Here is a 22,238-nt window from a genome sequence, read left to right on the forward strand (position 1 = left end):
ATTTATTTATTTATTTAGAAAAAAAATATGTATAATTAACTTTTTATGATTACAAATATAATAATAACGTAAAATAAATCTTTCTTTTCTCTGACGCAATTTGCAATGATCCGCAATGCCAACATAACGAAACTTTTTTTCACTACTTACCAAATGTGAAAAAAAAAATTCCCTTTTTCTTTGGACAAAATAATATACATGTTGCCATGGCAACCTGTCAAAACAAATCTGACAGCTTTCGTTCTAAAAGTAAATAAATAAGAAGTAAAACTATATATGACAAATTTATTTTTAAAAAATGAGATTTAAAATTTCATTGCAAGAGAGAAAAGATAATATAAAATTAGTGACTTGTGTTGCATGGAGTTCTACAGACGAAATCTATTCCTGCGGGTTTGTATTATTTTTTATTTAATTTAAAAATAGAAACACTAAAAATTTTTGCAATTTTAAAAAAAAAGCGAGGATCATCAATTAATATGTTGGCGCTTGGAAAGTGGAATGTTAAATTCATCTGTAATTGCTGAATTTCCTACTGATTTTTATCCAACTGATATGCAATATTATCCACGACCATCGCAAACAACAATTTCATCATCAAAAAAACAATCGTTGGATGTTCTTTTGATAACAACAACCGACGGTAAAAAAAAATGAATATATTATAGAAAACTAATTTTGTTTTTCTTACTAATTTAATTTTTTTTTTAAGGAAAATTTTATTTAATAAGCAAAAGTGGACGAATTGAAAAAAGTGTTTCTGCTCATGTTGGTGCAACTCTTGTTGGAAAATGGAGTTATGATGGTTCAGCATTTTTTACAGGTATTTAAAAAGAAAATAAATTAAATGTTTTTTTTTATATTAATATTTAATTAATATTTAATTATATTTATAATATAATTATTTAAGTAATAAAAATATTATTTAAATCAGCTGGTGAGGATGGACTTATTAAAATATGGTCACGTAGTGGAATGTTAAGATCAACATTAGTTAGAGGAACATTGCCAATTATGACAGCAGCATGGAGTCCAAATTCTTCTCTAATTCTCTATTCACAAGGAGTCAATCTTATTTTACAATCACTTAGTTCAAATTCAAAACCACAAAAGGTTTGGAAATTATTATATAATAATAAAATGCTTGGTCTGTCCTTCTGTCCTAACTTGAAGTTGGCATTTTCTGATTTCACGTGTTTTTTTTTAATAGTAATCTTATGACGTGTGAAATTTTGACAATTCTTTTTCTCATTTTTGCCAAAGTTGTATAATTGTGTTTCCAAATTTCGGAATAAGTTTCTTTAAAATTCCAAATTCCAAAATTCAATTCACGAAGCTGAAGTACACACCGTTTATTAACGAAATTTTTTTTAAAGTTGTATATTGATTCAAAAATTCTATACAAATACAAAAAATTTATGAGGAGAAAAAAGATGCGCCAGGAAATTTCGTACAAAATAGTAATTTGAAAAAAATTTATTTTTAAGGTACCAGGGGCCAACGAATACCTATTAAATATTAATTATAAAAAAAACGGGCCTCGAATCAACTTAAAGACACAAAAAAGTCGTTTTAGTCGATTTATATTCCAAAAAAAAGTGGATTTGTTTTTTATTTTAACAAAAATATTCTACAGTTTTTGAAATAAAAAATTTTTTTTTAATAATAATCCTTTTCAAAGGGTTAAAGTTGAAATTTTTAGTAATAATTAAATTTCAAAAGATATTGTTAATTTTCAAACAATTATTAATTTTTACAGAACTAAAAATAATTTATCAAACAATTTTTGGAAAACATTTTTTAAATTTAATTGAATTTTCAAAGATTTAAAATTGAGATTTTTGAAATTAATTGAAACTTTAAGTGATTTTTAATTAAAATTTTAGATCATTTCACTAAAAATTTATTAGAAAATGTGGACAAAATACAATAATTTGAAAATCATTTTTAATTGAAAAATGGTTTCAGATAGTTGAATTTTCAAAGAATATTATTAAAATAGTTAAAAATAATTGAATTTTTTTAGAGTTATAATTGAAATTATCAAATTTCAAAAAAAAAAATTTTCGATGGAAAATTTTAGAAATAATTAAATTTTAGATGCTTTTAAATTCAAATTATTGAAAATTCAATTAATTTTGAATTCAAATTTTTGAGAATAATTAAATTTTATTTGATTTTAAATTTGAAAAATAATTGAATTTCAGTTCATTTTGAATTGAAAATTTTGGGAAATAATTAAATTTGAATTGAAATATTGGATAATAATTGAATTTAAGTTCATTTTTGATTGAAAATTTGGATAATTAATTTTGAATAGAAATTTTAGAAAATAATTGAATTTTATTTCATTTTAAATTGAAAACTTGGTAAATAATTAAATTTTAAATTGAAAATTTTGGATAATTATTGGATTTTTCATTGATTTTGAATTAAAATTTCGGGTAATAATTGAATTTTAGTTTATTTTGAATTGAAATTTTTAAAAAATAATTCAATTTTATTGTGATATTTTTTTTTCAAAATTATAAACAATTGTTAAATTTCATAAAAATTTTAATAGAAAAATAATTTTGATATAATTGAATTTGTGATGTATTTCATTAAAATTATTTAAAATAATTAATTTAGTGAAGAATCATTTTAGTTCAAAATTTGTTAAATAATTGAATTGAAGAAGATCTGAAGAAGATCTACATTTTATACTAAAAAAATGTATTTTATTTACATTTTTTTTCAAATGTAAAAAAAAAATGTCGCATTTTATTAAAATAAGTCGATAAAAAGTCGTACTTTTGAAAAAAGTCTGAAAAAGTCGTATAATCCGAGGCCTGTAAACATATAATTTTCATTATTATCATTTAATATGTAATAATATTCTAATAAATTAAATTATTATTATTAATATTAATCTTTAATTTCTTTATAACAAATAATTAAATACTCAATTTGGCGCGCTTGCGCGCGTTTAATTTTGCTAGTAATTAAAATATTTTCTTTCTTTTCTTTTATTTAATAAAATATTTTATTTATAAAAAAAAAATGTTAAAGAAATATATATTTAATTTTTTCTAGTGGTTAGCTCACGATGGTTTAATACTTTCATTGTCATGGAATCAGTGTAATGATCTTATTGTCACAGGTGGTGAAGATTGCCGATACAAAGTGAGTCAGTTACTATTCTTTTTTTTTATAATTTGTAATTTTTATTGATAATTTTTTTTTTTTCATAAAAAAAAAAGGTTTGGGATTCTTCAGGAAATCAACTTTACAGCAGTAGTGTTAACGAATATCCAATAACTTCTGTTAATTGGTGCAATTCTGGAAATTATTTTTCAATTGGATTTTTCAATACTGTTAAACTTTGCGACAGAACTGGAGTAATTATTAATATTTATATTATTAAATTTTTTTGTCTGCTTTAAAATAATTTACTAATAAAATAATAATTTTTCAGTGGTCTCATTCAATGGAAAAATTGAATATTGGCAGTGTTTTTAGTATTGCATGGTCCAGTGATGGTACACAAGTGGCAATGGCCTGTGGAAGAGGAATTGTTCTCACGGCACATATAATTGATAGGTATTTTTTTTTTTTTTAATTTTCTTATTTTCGGAACAATTTTTTTTCTAATTTAATTTAAAAAAAAAAATTTTGTTTAGAAAATTAGAGTGGAATAATTTTGAGGCAACGCTTATCAGAAGAAAAGCAATAGAAATCAAAGAAATAGGCACTGAATGTCAAGAAATTTTAGAAATAGCCGATAGAGTTGTACAATTGGAATTTGGATTTGATTATTTAGTTGTTATTACACCAAATCAATGTCATATTTATTCGACATTAAATTGGAATACACCAGCGATATTTGATTTAAGAAGTGGCTCTGTATCAACAGTTCTTCTTGCTGAAAAGTATTTAGAAAAATAATTTTATTACTATGATAAAAATAATAATAGATTAAAAAAAAAAAATTTATTTTGAATTTTTGCCTTTTTTTACTAAATTTCTTTTCTTTTTTGCACAGACATTTTCTCTTAGTTGAATGGAACGTTATAACTCTTTACAATTATCAAGGACGTTCTTTAGGCACTCCAAAATGGAAAGGAATGACACAAGAATTGTTACATCCTTTAAGCATTTCTTTATGTTCTGATACATTAGTTGTCAGGGATCAAAGCAGTGAAAAATGTGGGTAATTATACAAAAATTACATAAAAAAAAAAATAATATAGAAAGTAATATCGATTTGATGATGATTTTCATTTGAGGGGAAACAAAATTAAATTAATTCGAAATTTAATTTTCTTTAATTATTTACTTTTTTTCAATAGTATTGCACGTGATGGATATTTCATATGCGAAACCAATATCAGAACTTCAGTCATACGTTCATTTGGAAAATGTTAGACAACTTGCTTTAAATCACGTTGGTGGGATAAATAATCGTCAATTGGGAATTATTGATATTAATAGAGATTTGTATCTCGTCTCCATTAGATCCACAGGATTTGGCCGTGTTTGTAAAATTGGTATAAATTTATTTATTTTTTAAATTAATAAATTCTTTATTTCTAAACATAATTTTTAAATAATAATATTTTTTCAGCTGTAATGGCTCAGAGTATTGTTTGGGCAAGTGATGCCGATGTTTTAGTTGCAATGTTGGACGCAACATTGTCCGTTTGGCTTTGTCCAAATTGCGTTCATTATAGTGATCGAAAAGCTATTAAAAAAACGAGAATAGATAAAGAAAACAGGTTAATAATTTCAAATTTTGTTTTTTTACTTTACTTTTTTTTTTAATTTTAATTTATTTATTTGTATTTAATAGCGAATATGGAAAGCAACCGAGTATTGTGAGAGTACAAAATGGAATGGTCACTGTGAGACGTGGTGATGGTGCATTAGTTGTTTCTTCATTTTATACATTCTTCACTAATTTACATAGACATATTTTACAAAATCGTTGGTCAGAAGGACTTTCACTTTGTCGAATTGCACAGGTAATTTCTTTTATTTTTTTTAAATTTGATATTTCCATTCTTGAAGAAACATTTTTCTATTTTAGAATGAAATTTTATGGACTTGCATGGCAGTTATGGCAATTGATAACAAGGAATTAACAGTTGCTGAAGAAGCTTGTGCTGCTATTGGCAGATATGACAAAGTTGAATTCATTCAATACATTAAGGTATTATCAATTATATTTTTTTAATTTTTAATTAAATTTTTTTTTTTATTCTAATAAATTAATTTATAATCTAGAGCTTGTCGAAAAAATCCGAACTATTGGCAGAAACAGCTCTTCTTGCAGGCGATTTATTGGCAGCTGAAGGAATATTATTGCAAAATGGTTTAGTGAATGAAGCGATTCGTATCAATATTCAAATTTACAATTGGAATAGGTAAATTATTTTTTTACAAATAAATTATATTATTTATATATGTATTTTATTATTTTCTAGAGCGCTTGAACTTGCGATAAAACATAAAAAACAATTGACGGAAATTTTGAAAGCAAGAGAAAATTATCTTCAATTATTGGATAAACAAGAAACAAATCAAAGTTATCTTGCTGTAATGTCAAATATTTCAAAAACAAATACAAAGGTATTTTATTTTTTTTTAATAATTTTATTTTTTGAAGACTAAAATTAATTTCTTTATGTATTAATTTTTTGTTTTCCTTTTTTATTGTCTCTATAGGAAAACTTGAGCAAAATAAAAGACTTGGATGAAATTGAAAAAAGTCAAAATAGTGAATCGATTGAGTGATTAGATTCATTGAATTGTAAATATGTATAATACAAAAACTTAATATTTTAAAGAAAGAAAAAATATAATACTGTAATTGAAATCACTATAATAGAAATCTTAGAAGAATCCATAAAATAATCACAATTGGCGTAAACACAGTGGCAATCAAAGCAAATCTTTTTGAATTCCATTCTAATGTTTTTTGCGGCAATCTATAGCGTGATATAAAAGCATTCTAGAAAAATAGAAGAAAAATAGACGAGGTAAATATTTGTTATTTTTTAATTTGAAAATTATAAAATAGAATTTTTTTTTACCCATCCACCACTTGTTTCAATCCAAATAGCAAGATCTTTTTCAACAATATTTGCAACAACTTTATGTATTATTGGTAAAAATTCTGGCTTTCCCTGTCTTACACAATCAACAGAAATACCACCAGCAACAGCATAAATTGCAATTATTTTACTCCATGTAATATCATGACGAATTATTTCACGTGAAATATGTGTCATTATATTACCAACTGAATTATCAGAAAAACATCCGCATCCAATTTGTCTTCCAATTTTAATATAAAGATTTGGATTTTCTTTTTCTAATTCAATTCCAATTGCAATAAGCACTGGACATGCTTCCTTAACAATTGTTATATCCGGCAACATTGTTGAACTTCTCATTCGTTTTAAACCCAATTTACGATGATAAATTCCTGATCGTTTTAATCGATTTCGAATGTATTGTGCACACAAAGCGGAACTCTATAAAAAAATTAAGATTTTTATACTAAATTAAAAATCAACAAAAAAAAATTTAATTTATTTTCTATTGATTTATGTTTTCTAATTAATTTTAATTATTTTCTATATAATAGTATAATTAAAATTTTATTATAGAATTAAATTTTTAAAAGGGGTTTCGAAATTTTTTATTTGGAAATCACTGGTCGTTAATTTTGATAAATATGAATAATTAATGAGGAATTTAATTAAATTTTACTATTTAATTTGATATTTTTCTATTCTTAAATATCAAATTTCTTCAATTATTAAGGAAATAATATATTAATTATTAGAAAATGTAAAAAAATTAAATACTTGTGAAACTGTCTCTTCAACAGGAGCAAAAATTGGCTTCCAACCAATAGTACGAGATAATTTTCTCGAAAAAACATCGCCCACATTACTCAATCTTCGACGTGCAAATTCCATAACATCAGGATTTGATGAACCTCCAAATGTTACGTGATTTGCATGAAGATTTGCTGCGAGACTATTTCTTCTTCGTCCTCGTGTTCCATTAATATTTCCATGAAATGAATGTAATGAATCCTCAAAATTTTTCAAATTCGTAATTGCCCTTGACATTTTTAATTTTTCAAATTAATAAATAGAAAAAATTGTTGCCTGCAATAAAAGGAAAAAAAAAATAAAATTTTTCAATTAATTACAATAATAATTAAAATTAGTAATATTAATTAAATTTATTATAATTGAGGACAAAATTGTCTAAAATATGTAAATTATTTTTCACAATTGATAGATATTCTGACAAGTACTTAACATATGAGTAAATCGCCTTAAGAATACTTAATAAAATGATGGCCCTGAATTTATAAACAAAAAAAAGGGGGTCGCCTGATAAAGAATAATATATGGAAACTATTTTTGAACCGTTGTCAAATTTCAATTTAATAAAATTAGATATTTCATTTTATTTTTCCAACTTTTGGGAAAAATTGTTTCTAGTTAAAAAATTCTCAAAGTTCAAAAAAAAGTGGTATTTTGTTTTTTTTCCTGAAAAATTGAATTTATTTTTCAATTATAAATTTGTAAAAAAAAATTAGCTAAAGAATATCTTTTTTTTTTAAATTTGTTGATAAATTACATTTTTTGATGACAATTTTCACTTACCTTTTAATTAAAATTGTAATATGATGAGAAAATTAATTTAGTTTGAAGTTTATTAATTTTTTTTTTGTTCGTTTTAACACAACACAATACACGACTGATACACGTTCGCGGCGGCATTCGAATCACTCGTTTTGTCGACTCCAACTGACAAGAAAAATATATAATGAAGTCCGTTTTCTCGCATTATATTATTTACGTGCCTTTCTGTCTTATTCTCAACAGATGACAGACATCCTTAAGTCATCGTACGTGCCATTATTAAACAAATAAATAAAACATGATCAGTTATCTATAAAACAGAATGTGTATAAATTATACGCAAATATTTATAACTAATTATAACTAGAGAAAAAATTTATTTTTAAATTACAAAAAACGAAAATTAACTTTTTTTTTTACAATTTTCCAAAACTAAAGGGAAAATTATATTGTTAAAAAATGTATGAATTTTTTCTCTAATCAATGGCATAATTAAAAAAAAAAAGAAAAAAAAAATTGACAAGTGTTCATTATAAAGAATTTTTACTGTTTGATGGTGAAAACGTGTATTTAATTTCTCACACGAGAATTATGTAATCTAGATAAAAAAAAAAAATAAAAATAAATAAAACTAGAAAAGTAGTACACTTGTCACAGCCTTGAAATATAATTTTATGAATTATTTGTGTATATTATAAACTTGTGGGAAAAAAATTTATATTTTAACTATTTTTTCCATATGAATTGTAATTGAATCAAAAAAAAAAAAAAATTGTAAATTAAAAGAAACGAAATATGCTTTCCTTTAACAAGAATTCTATTTAATTGCAATTAATTTTTTTTTTTTACGACAACGACGATGATATGGTAATTTATAGCAACAACTTTCAATTGGAAAACGTTAATAATTTTGTCTTATACACGGAAAGCGTAGTAACATTCCATTATAATTATTTTTAGTATTTTTTTTCTTTTATAGTACAGATTACAATCTTTGAGATTATCTTTAGGCAACACACATTCGCGCTTATGAAAAAAAAAATTTCATTCTCAATAATAATAATAATAATAATAATAATAATAATAATAATATAATAATAATACTTTCAATTTTTAACTAATTTATACATTTTTTTGTGTTTATATATATATATATATATATATATATATATAATATATAGCTGATAAATGTTTTACACATAATAACCTGCTGTTCCATTCATTCCATCACATTCAAAATTTCAAGGAGCTTAAGAAGCACCAGGAGAAAAAATTTCTCATCAACTTTATAATAATATATAAAATAATCAAATATATATATATATTGAATAGATATATTTTATACACTTATTTTATAAATGAATTTCTTTACTCAATTTATACAATATAAAATTATTCTCATTAAATATTTTGTAATTTAAACAATTTTTTGTTTTGTGAGTTTATATTAATTTTTTTTTTATTATTATATATTTATATAAATAAATAACATTAAACTAACTAAATAAATAATTTAATATCGTTTTTTCTTATATAACAACTCAAAGTATATACCAACTTATAATATATATATATATAATTCTTTTAACAAAGGCATTTTAAATGCTTAATAGAAAATATTTATCCTAGTAATTGTTTTTTTTTTTTATTTATTAATTGTATAGTACTATTGTGATAATATTTTATATTAAATAATACTATACTATCAAATTATATAAAAAAAAGAAAAGAAAAAATAATGACAATTTTTTTCCCTCGGCTCCTTGAAATTTAATTGTATTAGAATTTTATACGCTATGGGTTGTCATTATAACAGTGCCCTGCGCTTGTCATGACGCTTTGATTTCTATTCTATACAACACTCGATCTAAATATTTATCTAAATATACAGTTTTTGACAATAATATTATTTATAATAATATTTGTAATAATAATAATAATAATAATAATATTAATAATAATAATGATAATATTTATAATAATAATAATAATAATAATAATAATAATAATAATAATAATGATAATATTTATAATAATAATAATATTAATAATAAATACGAATATGATGTTGCAATGTGCAGTATTTTTACGATGATTTATAAATCGAGCAACCAACGTCTTACTAAGGAGAAAATGTCAACAATATTTCAAAATTACTTTTTTTTTCTTTATATTTTTTGTGATTTATTCTCTCCTTTTTCAGACTTAATTCTCATATCAATGTGTCAAAAAATTTTATCGTTGAAAATTAATAAGAGAAAAAAAAAAGTTACATATCTAATTCACATATTTAAATCTCTATTTCGATATCAGTTTTCATTTTTTTTTTTAGACGGAAATTTTTTTTTGATAAACTTGTTTTTTTTTTCTAAATAATATATTAAAAATTTAACGACAAATCAAATAATAGAAAATTAGCATTTAAATTAGAATCTATATAGCTTTTTAAATTAGTTTTATGAAACAAAATATTAGCTTTCAGAATCAAAAGCTGCAAAATAAGAATAAATTAACTAAACTTTTTAATAATTGACTTTATAAGCTTCATGATAAGCTTGGATTTATGAATATTATACAATATATTTTATTATAGTGCCTGAATTTTCATTTTTTTTTTCTCGATTTTATTCTACTTTTTGTTTATTTATTAGGCCCATTTATAGTTTTTGTGCACAGATTTCGATGAATTTCTTTTGTTTTTTTTTTTACAAAAGTTTTTGTAAAAATTAATTATAATAATTTGAGATCATATTACAACTTTAAATATCAAAATTAGAGCACTTATAAAAGCATGAATGTTAAAAAATTAAAACAAATAAAATTGAAAAATAGAAAATTACATTATTAATAAATAATGAAATATTTTTTTTTCTCTCTGTGCAAATTAAAAAAAAAAAAAAAAAACAAAAATAGTTTAATGCGCTTAGATTAACAGATTAATTTACATATTCATTATTATATCCTATTTATGAGGGAGATAGGACACAGCAGGGAAGAACTATATCGATCGCAGGTAGAGAAAATCACATTAAATGCTATGACTGTACAACAAAATATAAATAATATTATAATAGTAATGAATTAAAAAAAAAAATTTGTTTCCTATTTCACAAGAATTTTTTTTTTTTTTTGTCAAGTTTTTCATTTGTTACACCTTTTAAAAAATTAATGACTTTTTCTTTCATATCAAAATATTCACGAATAAAAACAAATTCAAATTAAAAAACAATAATTAGAAAAAATTATTTTCAATTAATTAAATTATTGAATTTTATAATAAAAAAGCCTTGTACCGTATACAAGGACCTTTTGTCATTATAAAATTAATTTTAGAAAAAACGGTTTTAACAAAAAGCAAATATTTAATTATTTTAGTTAATTAAAAAAAAAAATCTTCACTTTTAAAAAAAAAACCTTAAATCAGTGAATAATTAAAAAAAAAAATTAACCAATAATTATTGTCTTCATTTACTGTTAAATTGTAACTCACATATCAATGAAATCTTGTAAAAATTTTAACCAAATACTTATTACAAATCTCTTAATTCTTACATATTCAGTTCGAGAAAAGTAACTGATTCAAATTTAAAGATGAAAAAAAAATAATTAAAAATAGCTAATGAATAAAAAAATGAAAGCTAAATAAAAAAAAAAAAAAAAATTAGGACAAAACTTGTTAATTATTTGTCTTTATATATATTATATATAATACAAGTAATAATATTGTATATAGGTTCACTATTCGGAAAGTATCTAGTCAAATGATTGCTGATTGATATGCATGGTACTCGTTAAAGAGTAAAAATATTGAATCATCGAATCAATCGCAGCGCCTTGTCGTATTCATATTATTATTTTTCTTTTTTTTTCATTTTGCTATAAACTATATAGAATCTAATGGCATAATTGTACCAAATATTATTTTGTACATTTGTCGAGTGTGCCTCGACACAAGGTGCATATATAATAATGCGCTCGACGATAATAAGCGTTAATCGATGCGAGTCAAAAGAAAAAAAAAAAATTAAAAAAAAAAAAACTTACAAGAGAAAATTTACTTTTCTCGATTTATCTAAATGGGTCCAGCCATCACATACAAATGACAAATACAAGATAAACAAACAAAAATTGATCGATAAAAGCAAGTCTATATTTATAAGGAAAAAAAAAAAAAACATTTTTCTTTGGTCGTTAATGAAGGAAAAAAAAGCTGCACACTCTAAATTTGAATCAGTGAAAATTAAACGTGAATTATTTAATTATTTTTTTAATTTCAATATAACGAATATCAAATTTTAATTCAATTAATAAACAGTTTCGATTAACTGATTTTTTTCAGGATGCTGTATTCCATAAAATTCATTTCATATTGAAATTTATAAAATGTCGAATTTCTATTTAGCTAAATTTTGATAATGTAGAATTTTTCAATCAATCAAATTTTCATATATAATCGAATTTTATTTATATTCAATAGAATTTTCATTTTATTTTAATAACAATAAAAATTCTATTTCAATGGAAATTTAGATCAGTAGAGAATGAAAATTTTAATTTTGAATAAAAATTCAATTAAATTTTGATTTAAAATAAAAAAGAACATTCGAAGCACTGCAAATAAATTTTATGGAATATTTAGCAATTATTTTAACAAATAAATTTTAATATTAACTGTTATTTTTTTTTTTTAATCTTAAATAAATGAGTGACTGCCTTTTTTGCTTAATTAAAAATCACATATACATGCGGGTTAGATTAGAAAGAAAACAAAAATATTTTTTTAATTGACCACAAAAGACGCACGACAGCAAAAAGACAAATAAGTCGACAAATAGATTTCTGTGATCACGAGAATTGTTCTTTTTTTTTTTTTTTACTTAAATCTTTCAATGCAGCATTAACGCTGTCAATCACAATATATATTGTTGAACCATGTCTAATATTTCTATAGTATTAAATAATTTTTATATTAATTAAAATTCAATACTTAATCTTTCATATTCTCTATATGTATATAATATGTACAAGAATCGGGCGTTATATTAGTTAATAAAAAAAAAAAAAAGGAAAAAAGAAAGCAAACTTGAATTAAAATTTAAAGCTAGAGGAGTAACAAAGCTAAATGTTACGAAACAAAACATTTATACAAATATTGACAGGGGGGAGGGGGGGGCGATTCTCAATAGATCGGATAAATCTTTAAATAAATATATACATGATAATTTCTGGTCCGATTAACTTAAGTAATTCTCATGTGAATTGTTTCTTTTTTTTTTTTTTTGTCTTTTTTACTATATAAACTTCGATTATTGTCAAAATTTTGTCACTGCGTTTACATCGCCTAGTTTATGTTTTTTTTTTTTTTCACATAATGAAAAAATTTATTTATAGAAAATAATCTAGGCCCTTTTTTATATAGCAAATTCTTCTTTCCTTTTTTTGTTATTGTTGAGAAAAATTTATATTTATATGTATATCTGAATAAGGCATGAAATAGATTTTTTTTTTTTTGAGAAACAAAATGAAAAGAATAAATTAACAAGACAAAAAAAAGTTTTGTTTTGAGTAAAACCGGTTTTTTTCTGATGGAGAGAAATCTAGCATATTAATCCGTATGTGTGCTTTTCAATTAATTTTTGTTTTCTAACACATACACACACATATTTGAATGAGTCTTGGAGTCGTTGAACGCACGACAATATATAAAATTCTACATGGCAGTTGGAATCACATACCTATTTTTAACAAATGTCAGCATTTTTTTTTTATTAAGCACCGGAGAATCCATAGACTTCCAATACTCGAATCTCAAAGTCACCGCTCGCACACAATGGAGGATTATTGAATGTTGAGCAATGATCGGTTTTGCCAAACCTTATATTCTCATCCATCCAAATTGCTTGTCCGTCACTGAAATCAAATTAATTTATATAAACGAAATTTTTATTTTTAAAAAAGAAAAGCTGTCTGTTTAAATAAGAGGTTGAAAAAAAAAATTATTCACCCTCCTCCAATTGTAATCATTTTTGCATCGGCAGCCATAAACAATTCTGCTGAATGATGTACACGCGAATCATTATGAGATGAATCCATTCCAATCCAAGGATATTTTGCTCGTTCTGGATATAAACTGAAAAGGAATGTTTCTCCCGTACCAAAATAAGCTTGCCTTTGTCCTTTGTCATCTTTTAAATTTCTCTCACACCATCTTGTCGAGCAATAAGCTCCAAAAACCTTCGAAAAAAAAAAATATTTTAATAAACATATTTTTTTTTTGGTACTATTGAAAAAAAAAATCTCCTACCTCATTATTGCATGTTTTAATCATAAGAAGAGTTGGTTCATGTTGTTCAACTCGAACATAAAATGTTGTAAGCGAACATCCATGTTCTTCAGTGGTGTAGAGTAATAATGGTTGATACATTGTAATCCTCACAGGTAACCACGACCAGAGTGTAAATAACTGTCAAAAAAAGAAAAAAATAAAATTATTTAAAATTTAGAATTTAATTCACTATTTTTAATTTTTAACATCGATTATTATTTCTCTTTTAACAATGCTTAGAAAAAAAAAACATAACAATTTACATTGACAAAAATCATGCGTAATTAAAAAAATTTATTTCAATTTAACTGTTATTAATTAATAATCACCTAATGAAAAAAGAAATATTTTTTTATAATTACTTGTCAATTATTGAAATTTAATAAAAGTTCTATCAATAAACTGTATACAAATTCAGTTTAGAATTAAATATACTTAAAAAAATTATTAAATTAATAATTATTAATTACAAATATATAATTAATAATTATTAATTTTATTCGCTTGATAATAGTAAACAATAAATAAATATATTCAAAGTCATTCCTCATGCAAATTGCAAATTAAAAATGCCAAAATGCAGTGAATAAAAAATAAATCAAAGAGAAAGGGAAATGAATTTGCGATGAAAAGGAAGTAGATTTTTTTTTTTTGACAATTATTTTGTAATGATTAAATAACAATTATTTTCACATATAATTATGAGAAAAAAAAAGAGAGAGGAACAATGAAAAAAGCAAGAGTAGTGCAAAATTATAATAGCATTCTGGGTAAAAAATACAATTTTTTTTTTTTTGAAATCTCATTATTATTAATAAAATAAGCCAATCAAATTCTACGTTAATAATTATACTAACTATACCAAAAACTACCTAATTCCTAAAATTAAAGAATCCTTATCCTATTCACCGAAAAAGAAAAACTTCCAGAAAAAAGTTTAGTTATAAACAATTTTATAAAAAGTCAGTCTAAAAAATATTAAATTCGAAAATAACGAATTACGAAATATAATTAATCGACAAATAAATATGATAAGCAAAAAAAAAAAAAAAACGACAGTAGCATTAGTTTCTTATTTTTATAATCTGTGAAGAAACGTTCTTTTTTTTCTAAAAGAAAAATATAGCCAAGATAAAACAAAAAAGAAACTATTTTCATAGGCTGAGCAAAAATAATCATGCCACAATTATCACGAACGACCTACAAATATATCCATTTTATTTATTTCTTTTTTTTATATATATATGTATATATAAATAAATAAATAAATATTTATACTGATTACAATCCACCGTATGTACTTACATCAGGCATATCTAGAATTTGAGACCGAATACTTTGTATGGGATAAACACCCATTGAGAGAGCACGGGGTCCAGGACTGTGTGCACCCTACACCGATCACCATTTTAAATCCGTCATCATTCCAGAAACGCAGCAAAACACAAGACAACACGGAGTCGTCAATAATAACAATAGCATGCTCTTTTTTTCAAAAAAAAAATATTTGCCATCTTATTAAAAAAAAACCTTTTATATAAGCTTTTTTTTCGAAAATTTATAATTAACCGACTTATAATATTAATTCGAGAAAAATTCACAAGATATTTTTTTTTTTTTTAGTGGAAGAATAGAAAGTAGAAGGGGAGTGACTTATAAAAATAATTAGTTTCGCAAAGCGAATTTTTTTTTTATTATTCCTGTTTATCAGTGGAAAATAATAATTAGAAGATAAAATATAAAAAATAAAGACAAAAAAAAAGATTTCAAATGGAAAATCGCTGGAGAAACTAATCTATCAACATTGGAATATTTTCCACCTTTATAAATTAATAACGAATCGTATATTCGTTGCAAAAAAAAATATATATTTCGTTTCATTCATAAATTACGGATTGATATTTGTGTAAATAAATTACATGTACAATAAAAATATTTGTAAAAAGAAGCTGGCAAAATAATTCATTGATTTAAGCTCATCTTTAATAGAAGAAAAAATAATATAATTTTTTAAATAACACAAAAGAAATTTAAACACTGTACATAACATAAACGTGCAAATGTTTAATAAAATTTTGAAAAAAAAATCCACTCTTACTTTTTCAGAAAATTTTTCTATTAGAGAATAATTTTTTTTTTTTAAATATTTTAAAGAATGAGAGCGAAAAAATTCAAAATTACATTTAGAAAAAAAAAAGGAAAAGTTATGGAACATAAATATTAAGAAATATTTCTTAGTTTCCATTAAAAAAAAAAAAATAGAAATCAAATCGTCTGAATGATGACGATGAAAACGCAAACAATTAAAAGCCATTAGCGTCTTTTTTTTGCGTTTACATAATTGCCTTTAAAACACTGCAAAATCAAATCACTCAAAAAAATAGAAAAAAAAATAAATAAATAAAAGTGAAAGAGAAAAAGAAAATAGCGGCAATCGCATATGAATACAATCATGATAACAGGAACAAAGCTTGTCGCCAGTGTCACAAAAAAAAAAAATTAATGAATTATATATATAATATATAATGTGAGTGTTCTGATTTAAAAAAAAAAAAAAAAAAAAAATTTCAGGGAGAAAAAGGGTAGCACATGAAACGAACGGCACATCTTCCAAAAATATAATCATACAATACCCTGTCTTTGTACGTGTCTTCACATTCTTTCTGAAAACAAATTTGAATCATTTGAAAATATTATCGGCACATTGAGCCTTTTATTCTTTTGCGCACACTTTTTTTTTTTTTTACTTTTCTTTTTTGCCGTCAATAATGTGCCTTTTTGTAATTCCAAAAAAAAAAAAAAGAAATCCAGAATTATTTTATAGAAAAAAAAACAAATTTTTTTTTCTAAATTGTCTCTGGATCTCCAAGTTCTAAAATATACGAGATGCGAGTTATCATGCCTCTTTTTTTATTTTATCATCAGAAAAAAAAAAGATTTTCCTTTATTTTTCTGAAATATATTCGTGTTAGTTGTTTAATACATCAAAGAGTACTATACGAATCATGCACAAAATTAATTACTTTATCAAATGCTTTTCTTTCAAAAAGAAAGAAAAAAAAATTATTTCTATAAATTTTATATTCTTAAATTAACTAGTTGTATTTTATTCTGAGTAGTAAGAGAAAAAAACCCGTATTAAAAAAAAAATTGTTTTGTTCGCTTACTTCTCATTCTTCCTTTTAATAATAATTAATTATCTCACACTGGACACACATGACATATCTAAAACACTACTACAATTTATACAAATGCAATTATATTGACCCTACACCATTTGTTATATTAGTCACATATTTCCCATCACCCGCGATTTTTATAAACGACATTGTATCAAAAAATACAATTTTCTATAAATTAATATAATTGAAAACAAGAAATAACAAACTACAAAAAATAATTGAGAATTAAAAATTAATAAAACTAGATAGATTAATATAAAAAAAAACTAAGAGAAAAAAGAAACAAAAAAAGTAATTTTCATATTTTTCGTAATAAAAATATAAAAATTACCTTTTTTATTGTCTCTAATTCTTTATACATTTTTCCTGTAAATAATTTTAGTAGACTGTTAAAAATCTGTATTAAGAAATTTTGAAAAGCCGGATTAAAAGATTATTAAAAAAAAAAAAACAAATTCTCTGGTATCTGAAATTTTTTTTGTTCTTTTTCTATTAAATGAGTTTTTACTCACCTCTCTTATGGTCAGTGTATGAGACATCATTTGTATGTTGACTTGCGATTGACTCGTGGGTAAATTATCAGTAGATCGCGACCTGGCCAATGATCTTGAGCCAATTAATACATTTCGACTTTTCAATGCCATTTCTGTTCGTAAAAATACTCTTGATATGTATGCCGAACTTAATCCTCGAATTCCAAATGCAGTACGCAAAAATTTGGCTGGAGTTACCTTTTTCAAAAATTGAAATTTACTTAATTTATTTTTAAAAAAAATTTTTTCATTTAAAAAAAAAATAAAATTTCTTACCGGCATTTGTCGACAAAATTTTGAAAGAGCCGCATCTACACCATTTTTTGTTATTTCAGCCATCCATTCGGAGTTTTGTGTATTGGAGTGCTTATAAAATAATAATATTATCGCCATAGCTACCCTATAGAAGACCTACAAAAAAAATACGAAAAAAAAAAAGAAATTAGTAACAAATTTTAATTAATTAATCTTTTTCATTAAAATATCTCACTTTAATGCCTTCATGGAGAAAACAGTCCATAACTCTGACTAGATGTTGGAAAGGGAGCAACTGCAAAATCCACCAGATCCAATCCATGTAGATTCTCTCTGCTCTTGATCCTGAGCAATTTCTCGTTAAGTGTGCCGCTGCCGATTTCTACGAAAATGCAAAAATTTAATTTCGAATTCTAATTCACGTATGACAAATATTTATTTTTTAATACTTTTTTTTTACAATAATCTAAGAATTTGTCGAAAAAATAATAAATAAATAATTAAAAGAGAAAATAAATAAAATGAGAATTTAGTATTCTTACCACGTGCTTTTTAGTAATCTGTTCGACCGTTTTCCAAGTGACTTCGTACAATAATTTCGTTTGTGTGATAAACATTTTTTCTTTCGCTGCTACTAAACTGGCCATGCAGTGATAACATTGCTCCTCTGTCAATGAATAATTTCAATAAAATAATTAAAAAATAAAAATAAATCATTTAAATTGATAGTCAATTTTTCAAAACAAAAAAAAATTACATAATTCTGGTTTTTATGTTTATAAAATTACAAATATTTCCCTGACATTCTCTCAACATTTTTCCGAACAAAATTTAAATTATATTAACAAAATAGAAATTAAGGAAAATAATAATATAAGAAAATTTGTGTACCTGGCATAAAGTGTAAAAGAAGTGCAGTAATGGGGTACAAAGATGGACTGTAAGTAATATCAGGACACGCATATCCTAATACAGATACAATCCTATCTGCCACACTTCTGCCCTTCCTAGTTAAGTTATAAGAAAGACAATGCGTGCTATCAACAAATGGCGGTAACATAATCGACATTTCCGGCAGCTCTGAAAGAAAAAAAAAAAAAAAAAAAATTAATAGGAAATAAATGATAAATTTTTTTTTATTTATAAAAATAAATGATTTTACCTGTCGTTCCTAAAACTTGGCTCACCATATCCCAATAAAATCCATCCATCATACTTTTTCCAAGTGCATGTTGATTACAAAGTGCAGGCCATAGTTGTGCTCTGATTCCATTATTGAGTGGCCATGCATTTTCACGTAGTATAAGTTTAATTTCTCGCTTTCTGCTTGCTTGAAGTAAATTATTAACTTCATTAAATGTTTTGAGCGTTTGTTTTTTACTTGTTGGCGATTCAGGTTGAATAATAATATTCGTTGTATCAACGTGGGGTGGGAATACCTCGTCGATATCAACATTTGTTTCCTCCTCAAGTACAGACAACATATTCGATAAATTGTCAATAGGTGATGAAGATTGTGTGACCAACATGGCCAAAAAAATCATCTATGGCACTAAATTATTATCCATTTTGTTGTTTAATTTTCATATTTCAAATTCCTTCACGTTATTTCCTTTGATGATGTTTCGTTTTTCATCTACAAAAAAAAAATAAATCATCAAATTTTCTTTAAATATTAATTTTTTTAAATTGAAAAATTTTTAGAAAAAAAAAAAAAATTCACATCTGGTTAAATTAATCAAGTCTGTTACAAGTTGTAAACAATCTTAAAAAGACACTGGCCTCACAGCATGCTTTCTCGCAGGAAAAAGAGAGAATCTTATAACATTGGCTATGATAAAAATAAACTTTTATAATGAAGATAGTAATATGCCGAGGCGATTAATAGCATTGTTTCAATATACACAAATCTCAATACTAAATCAAACGAATCTCTTATAATAACTATTGTTTATTCATAACCGCACTATATAAAATATTATTAATACGAATTAAATCCTCCAGAAATAGAAAAGAATATCTTTTTTTTGTTTTAATTTTTAATTTTTTAATTTAAAAAAAAAAAAATGATTTTCCTTCTAAGAATTTTTTTTTCATTTATTATTAGAATCTAAAAAAATGCACTTATTGCATGTGATACATATATAGAAGTATAAAATGATTTGTACAAGATAAATATTATCGTCCAGAAGAACTAGTTAAACCACTCGATGGTGTAAATATATCTTTGAAAGAAGTTAATGCACAAGTGAGATTATAAACTATGGAAAATTAAATCTTCAAATACACTAAAATTTATAAGAATTTTACTCAAATTATTACGAAATGTATATATATATATATATCAAAAATTAAAAGAAGACAATTATTAACTTTGTTTACATACAAACGTCAAATGAAATATATTAAGAGAGAAATGAGAGTATATTTTTCCCGTCTATATTATTTATTTGTACACAATTTTGATTAAATTGAATGTATAGAAAAGAAATTTTATTTACTACTAAAGTCTAGCATTAGGTCTTTAGTTGATACTGAACATGGCACTATTCCAAATCACATGATAGTGTGCACGTATACAGTGCATTACAGAATATTTTTCACATTATACCAGCAATTTCATACTAATTTTGCAATTTCACAATATTTTCAAAAAAAAAAGTTATTCATATTCAACAGCAAAAAAAAGTATATTTTTTAATAACTCATTTTTTAAAAATTAAATCTATCAAAGAAAACTGATAATTACTGTTTTAATTATTCTAATTAAAATAAAAGGAATTTAAACTCATAAATTGATTTTTTTTTTTTTAATTGAATTTATTTTTTTCAATAAAAAATTTAATTATTTTTCAATTATTTTCTAGAAAAAATTAAATCTATATTTAGACAAACTATTAATTAATCTATGGACAATTATTTCTGTAAATTATTATTATTATTATGCTAATTAACAATCAAAAGAGACGATAGAAAAAATATTCCCTAAAAATAATTAAGAAAATTAGTAAAGAAAAATCCATTATTGTTACGAATAGTAAATCTCTTTATAAAACACAATCATAATAGATTTTAATCTTTATCTGTGGTAAACAAACTTTGTTATAAGATAAAAGCTTAAAGTCATAAAATAATATATAAATCGTAAATATTTCACATCACGGTGGAATAAAAAAGAAATTTCAATTAAAAAAATTTTTTCCCTTGTATTAATTTTTTATTATTTAGTGGAGGAGAAAAAAAACTTTTACTATTTTATAAAATTATTTTTGCTATTTAAAATAAAATTGAAATTTAATAGCTAATTATTCTTACAAAAATGACATCAATTTTGGCAAATTTTTTTTTTTTAATCACTTTAATCGATTCTTAAAATATTTTATTTAAAAAAAAAAACGAGCTAACGTTAATTGATTTTTCGTCGAAAGATATATCAAAAACTTAACTGGGTGGAGTCAATACTAATTTTAAGACTGTTTTAATGATTTTAAACAAAATAATACTTTTTTAATAAAAAAAAAAATCTTATTCTAGACAATAATAGAAAAAAATGAAACAAATGCTTAATAATTTAGTGGTACTTACCGCAAATGAAGTACTAATTCACAATTATAGTATATATCACTAGACATTCCCGTTTTGAACATTGATGGCCGAAGCAAAAGTATATTATCACTACGCATGTAACATTCGGGATCACACGGAAATATTACGTATACAATTTAACGTTGGAAATTGTCTGTCACACGATTCAAGTTAAAAACAATTTGTCTACAATGGACGAAAGTCTATTCAACTCTTTTCTCACTGTTCTTGTTTATTATCATCTCTTTTTTTTCAACAAAATAACACTGTATAGATATATATATATATATAGATATATATATATATACTGCAATTTTATATCCTTCACTTTGTAACTTTTCACCTTCTAAATTGTCTTTTTCACTTTTATAATATTTTAATTTTTTTTAAATTATTTCTTTAGATTTATAAAAGTCACACAATCCATTTTTTTTTCATCATGTTAAATAAAACATACTAACGCTAGCAAAACTATATACACTTCATCAAGGGTGTATTTATAAATTGTTCGTGCCTTTATTATTTCACTGCGATTTTAAAAAAAAACAATTCAACTTAATTGTGAAGAATTACACGATATTTGATTGTTATATTGAAAAAATCACACTTAATGTCACCTGTCACATAAATAATTGTTGCAACAAAAGGAATATATAAATCAAATTTCATAATGCAAAAAGGGAGCAGACGACATTTATAAAAAAAAATT

The 22,238-nt window shown here is 23.5% G+C and overlaps 3 protein-coding genes across 3 annotated transcripts; 1 reads left to right on the plus strand and 2 right to left on the minus strand.

Moving 5' to 3' along the window:
• Positions 1 to 213: 213 nt before the first annotated feature.
• On the plus strand, positions 214 to 5,872 carry LOC127280172 (intraflagellar transport protein 80 homolog). Its single transcript, XM_051303044.1, has 16 exons — positions 214 to 393; positions 462 to 643; positions 713 to 823; positions 935 to 1,113; positions 3,076 to 3,165; positions 3,243 to 3,380; positions 3,458 to 3,582; positions 3,663 to 3,911; positions 4,025 to 4,188; positions 4,332 to 4,529; positions 4,607 to 4,757; positions 4,832 to 5,003; positions 5,069 to 5,191; positions 5,266 to 5,405; positions 5,466 to 5,610; positions 5,707 to 5,872. Exons 1-16 carry the CDS (start codon positions 299 to 301, stop codon positions 5,773 to 5,775), a joined length of 2,331 nt encoding a protein of 776 aa, XP_051159001.1. The 5' UTR covers positions 214 to 298; the 3' UTR covers positions 5,776 to 5,872.
• Positions 5,846 to 8,127, minus strand: LOC127280189 (bcl-2-related ovarian killer protein-like). The gene is made up of 4 exons (XM_051303073.1): positions 7,671 to 8,127; positions 6,855 to 7,163; positions 6,075 to 6,518; positions 5,846 to 5,992 (listed from the first exon to the last, which is right to left on the minus strand). Exons 2-4 carry the CDS (start codon positions 7,122 to 7,124, stop codon positions 5,861 to 5,863), a joined length of 846 nt encoding a protein of 281 aa, XP_051159030.1. The 5' UTR covers positions 7,125 to 7,163; positions 7,671 to 8,127; the 3' UTR covers positions 5,846 to 5,860.
• Positions 8,128 to 8,448: 321 nt separating this feature from the next.
• On the minus strand, positions 8,449 to 22,218 carry LOC127280174 (GTPase-activating protein skywalker). The gene is made up of 10 exons (XM_051303049.1): positions 21,530 to 22,218; positions 19,107 to 19,580; positions 18,836 to 19,024; positions 18,487 to 18,611; positions 18,180 to 18,326; positions 17,966 to 18,100; positions 17,669 to 17,887; positions 13,954 to 14,112; positions 13,654 to 13,883; positions 8,449 to 13,559 (listed from the first exon to the last, which is right to left on the minus strand). The coding sequence occupies exons 2-10, from the start codon at positions 19,486 to 19,488 to the stop codon at positions 13,418 to 13,420; spliced, it is 1,728 nt and encodes a 575-aa protein (XP_051159006.1). The 5' UTR covers positions 19,489 to 19,580; positions 21,530 to 22,218; the 3' UTR covers positions 8,449 to 13,417.
• Positions 22,219 to 22,238: the final 20 nt, after the last annotated feature.

This window comes from Leptopilina boulardi, unplaced genomic scaffold (assembly GCF_019393585.1).
Source record: "Leptopilina boulardi isolate dan_hultmark-lab unplaced genomic scaffold, ZJU_Lbou_2.1 LbouV2_229, whole genome shotgun sequence".
Taxonomy (NCBI): domain Eukaryota; kingdom Metazoa; phylum Arthropoda; class Insecta; order Hymenoptera; family Figitidae; genus Leptopilina; species Leptopilina boulardi.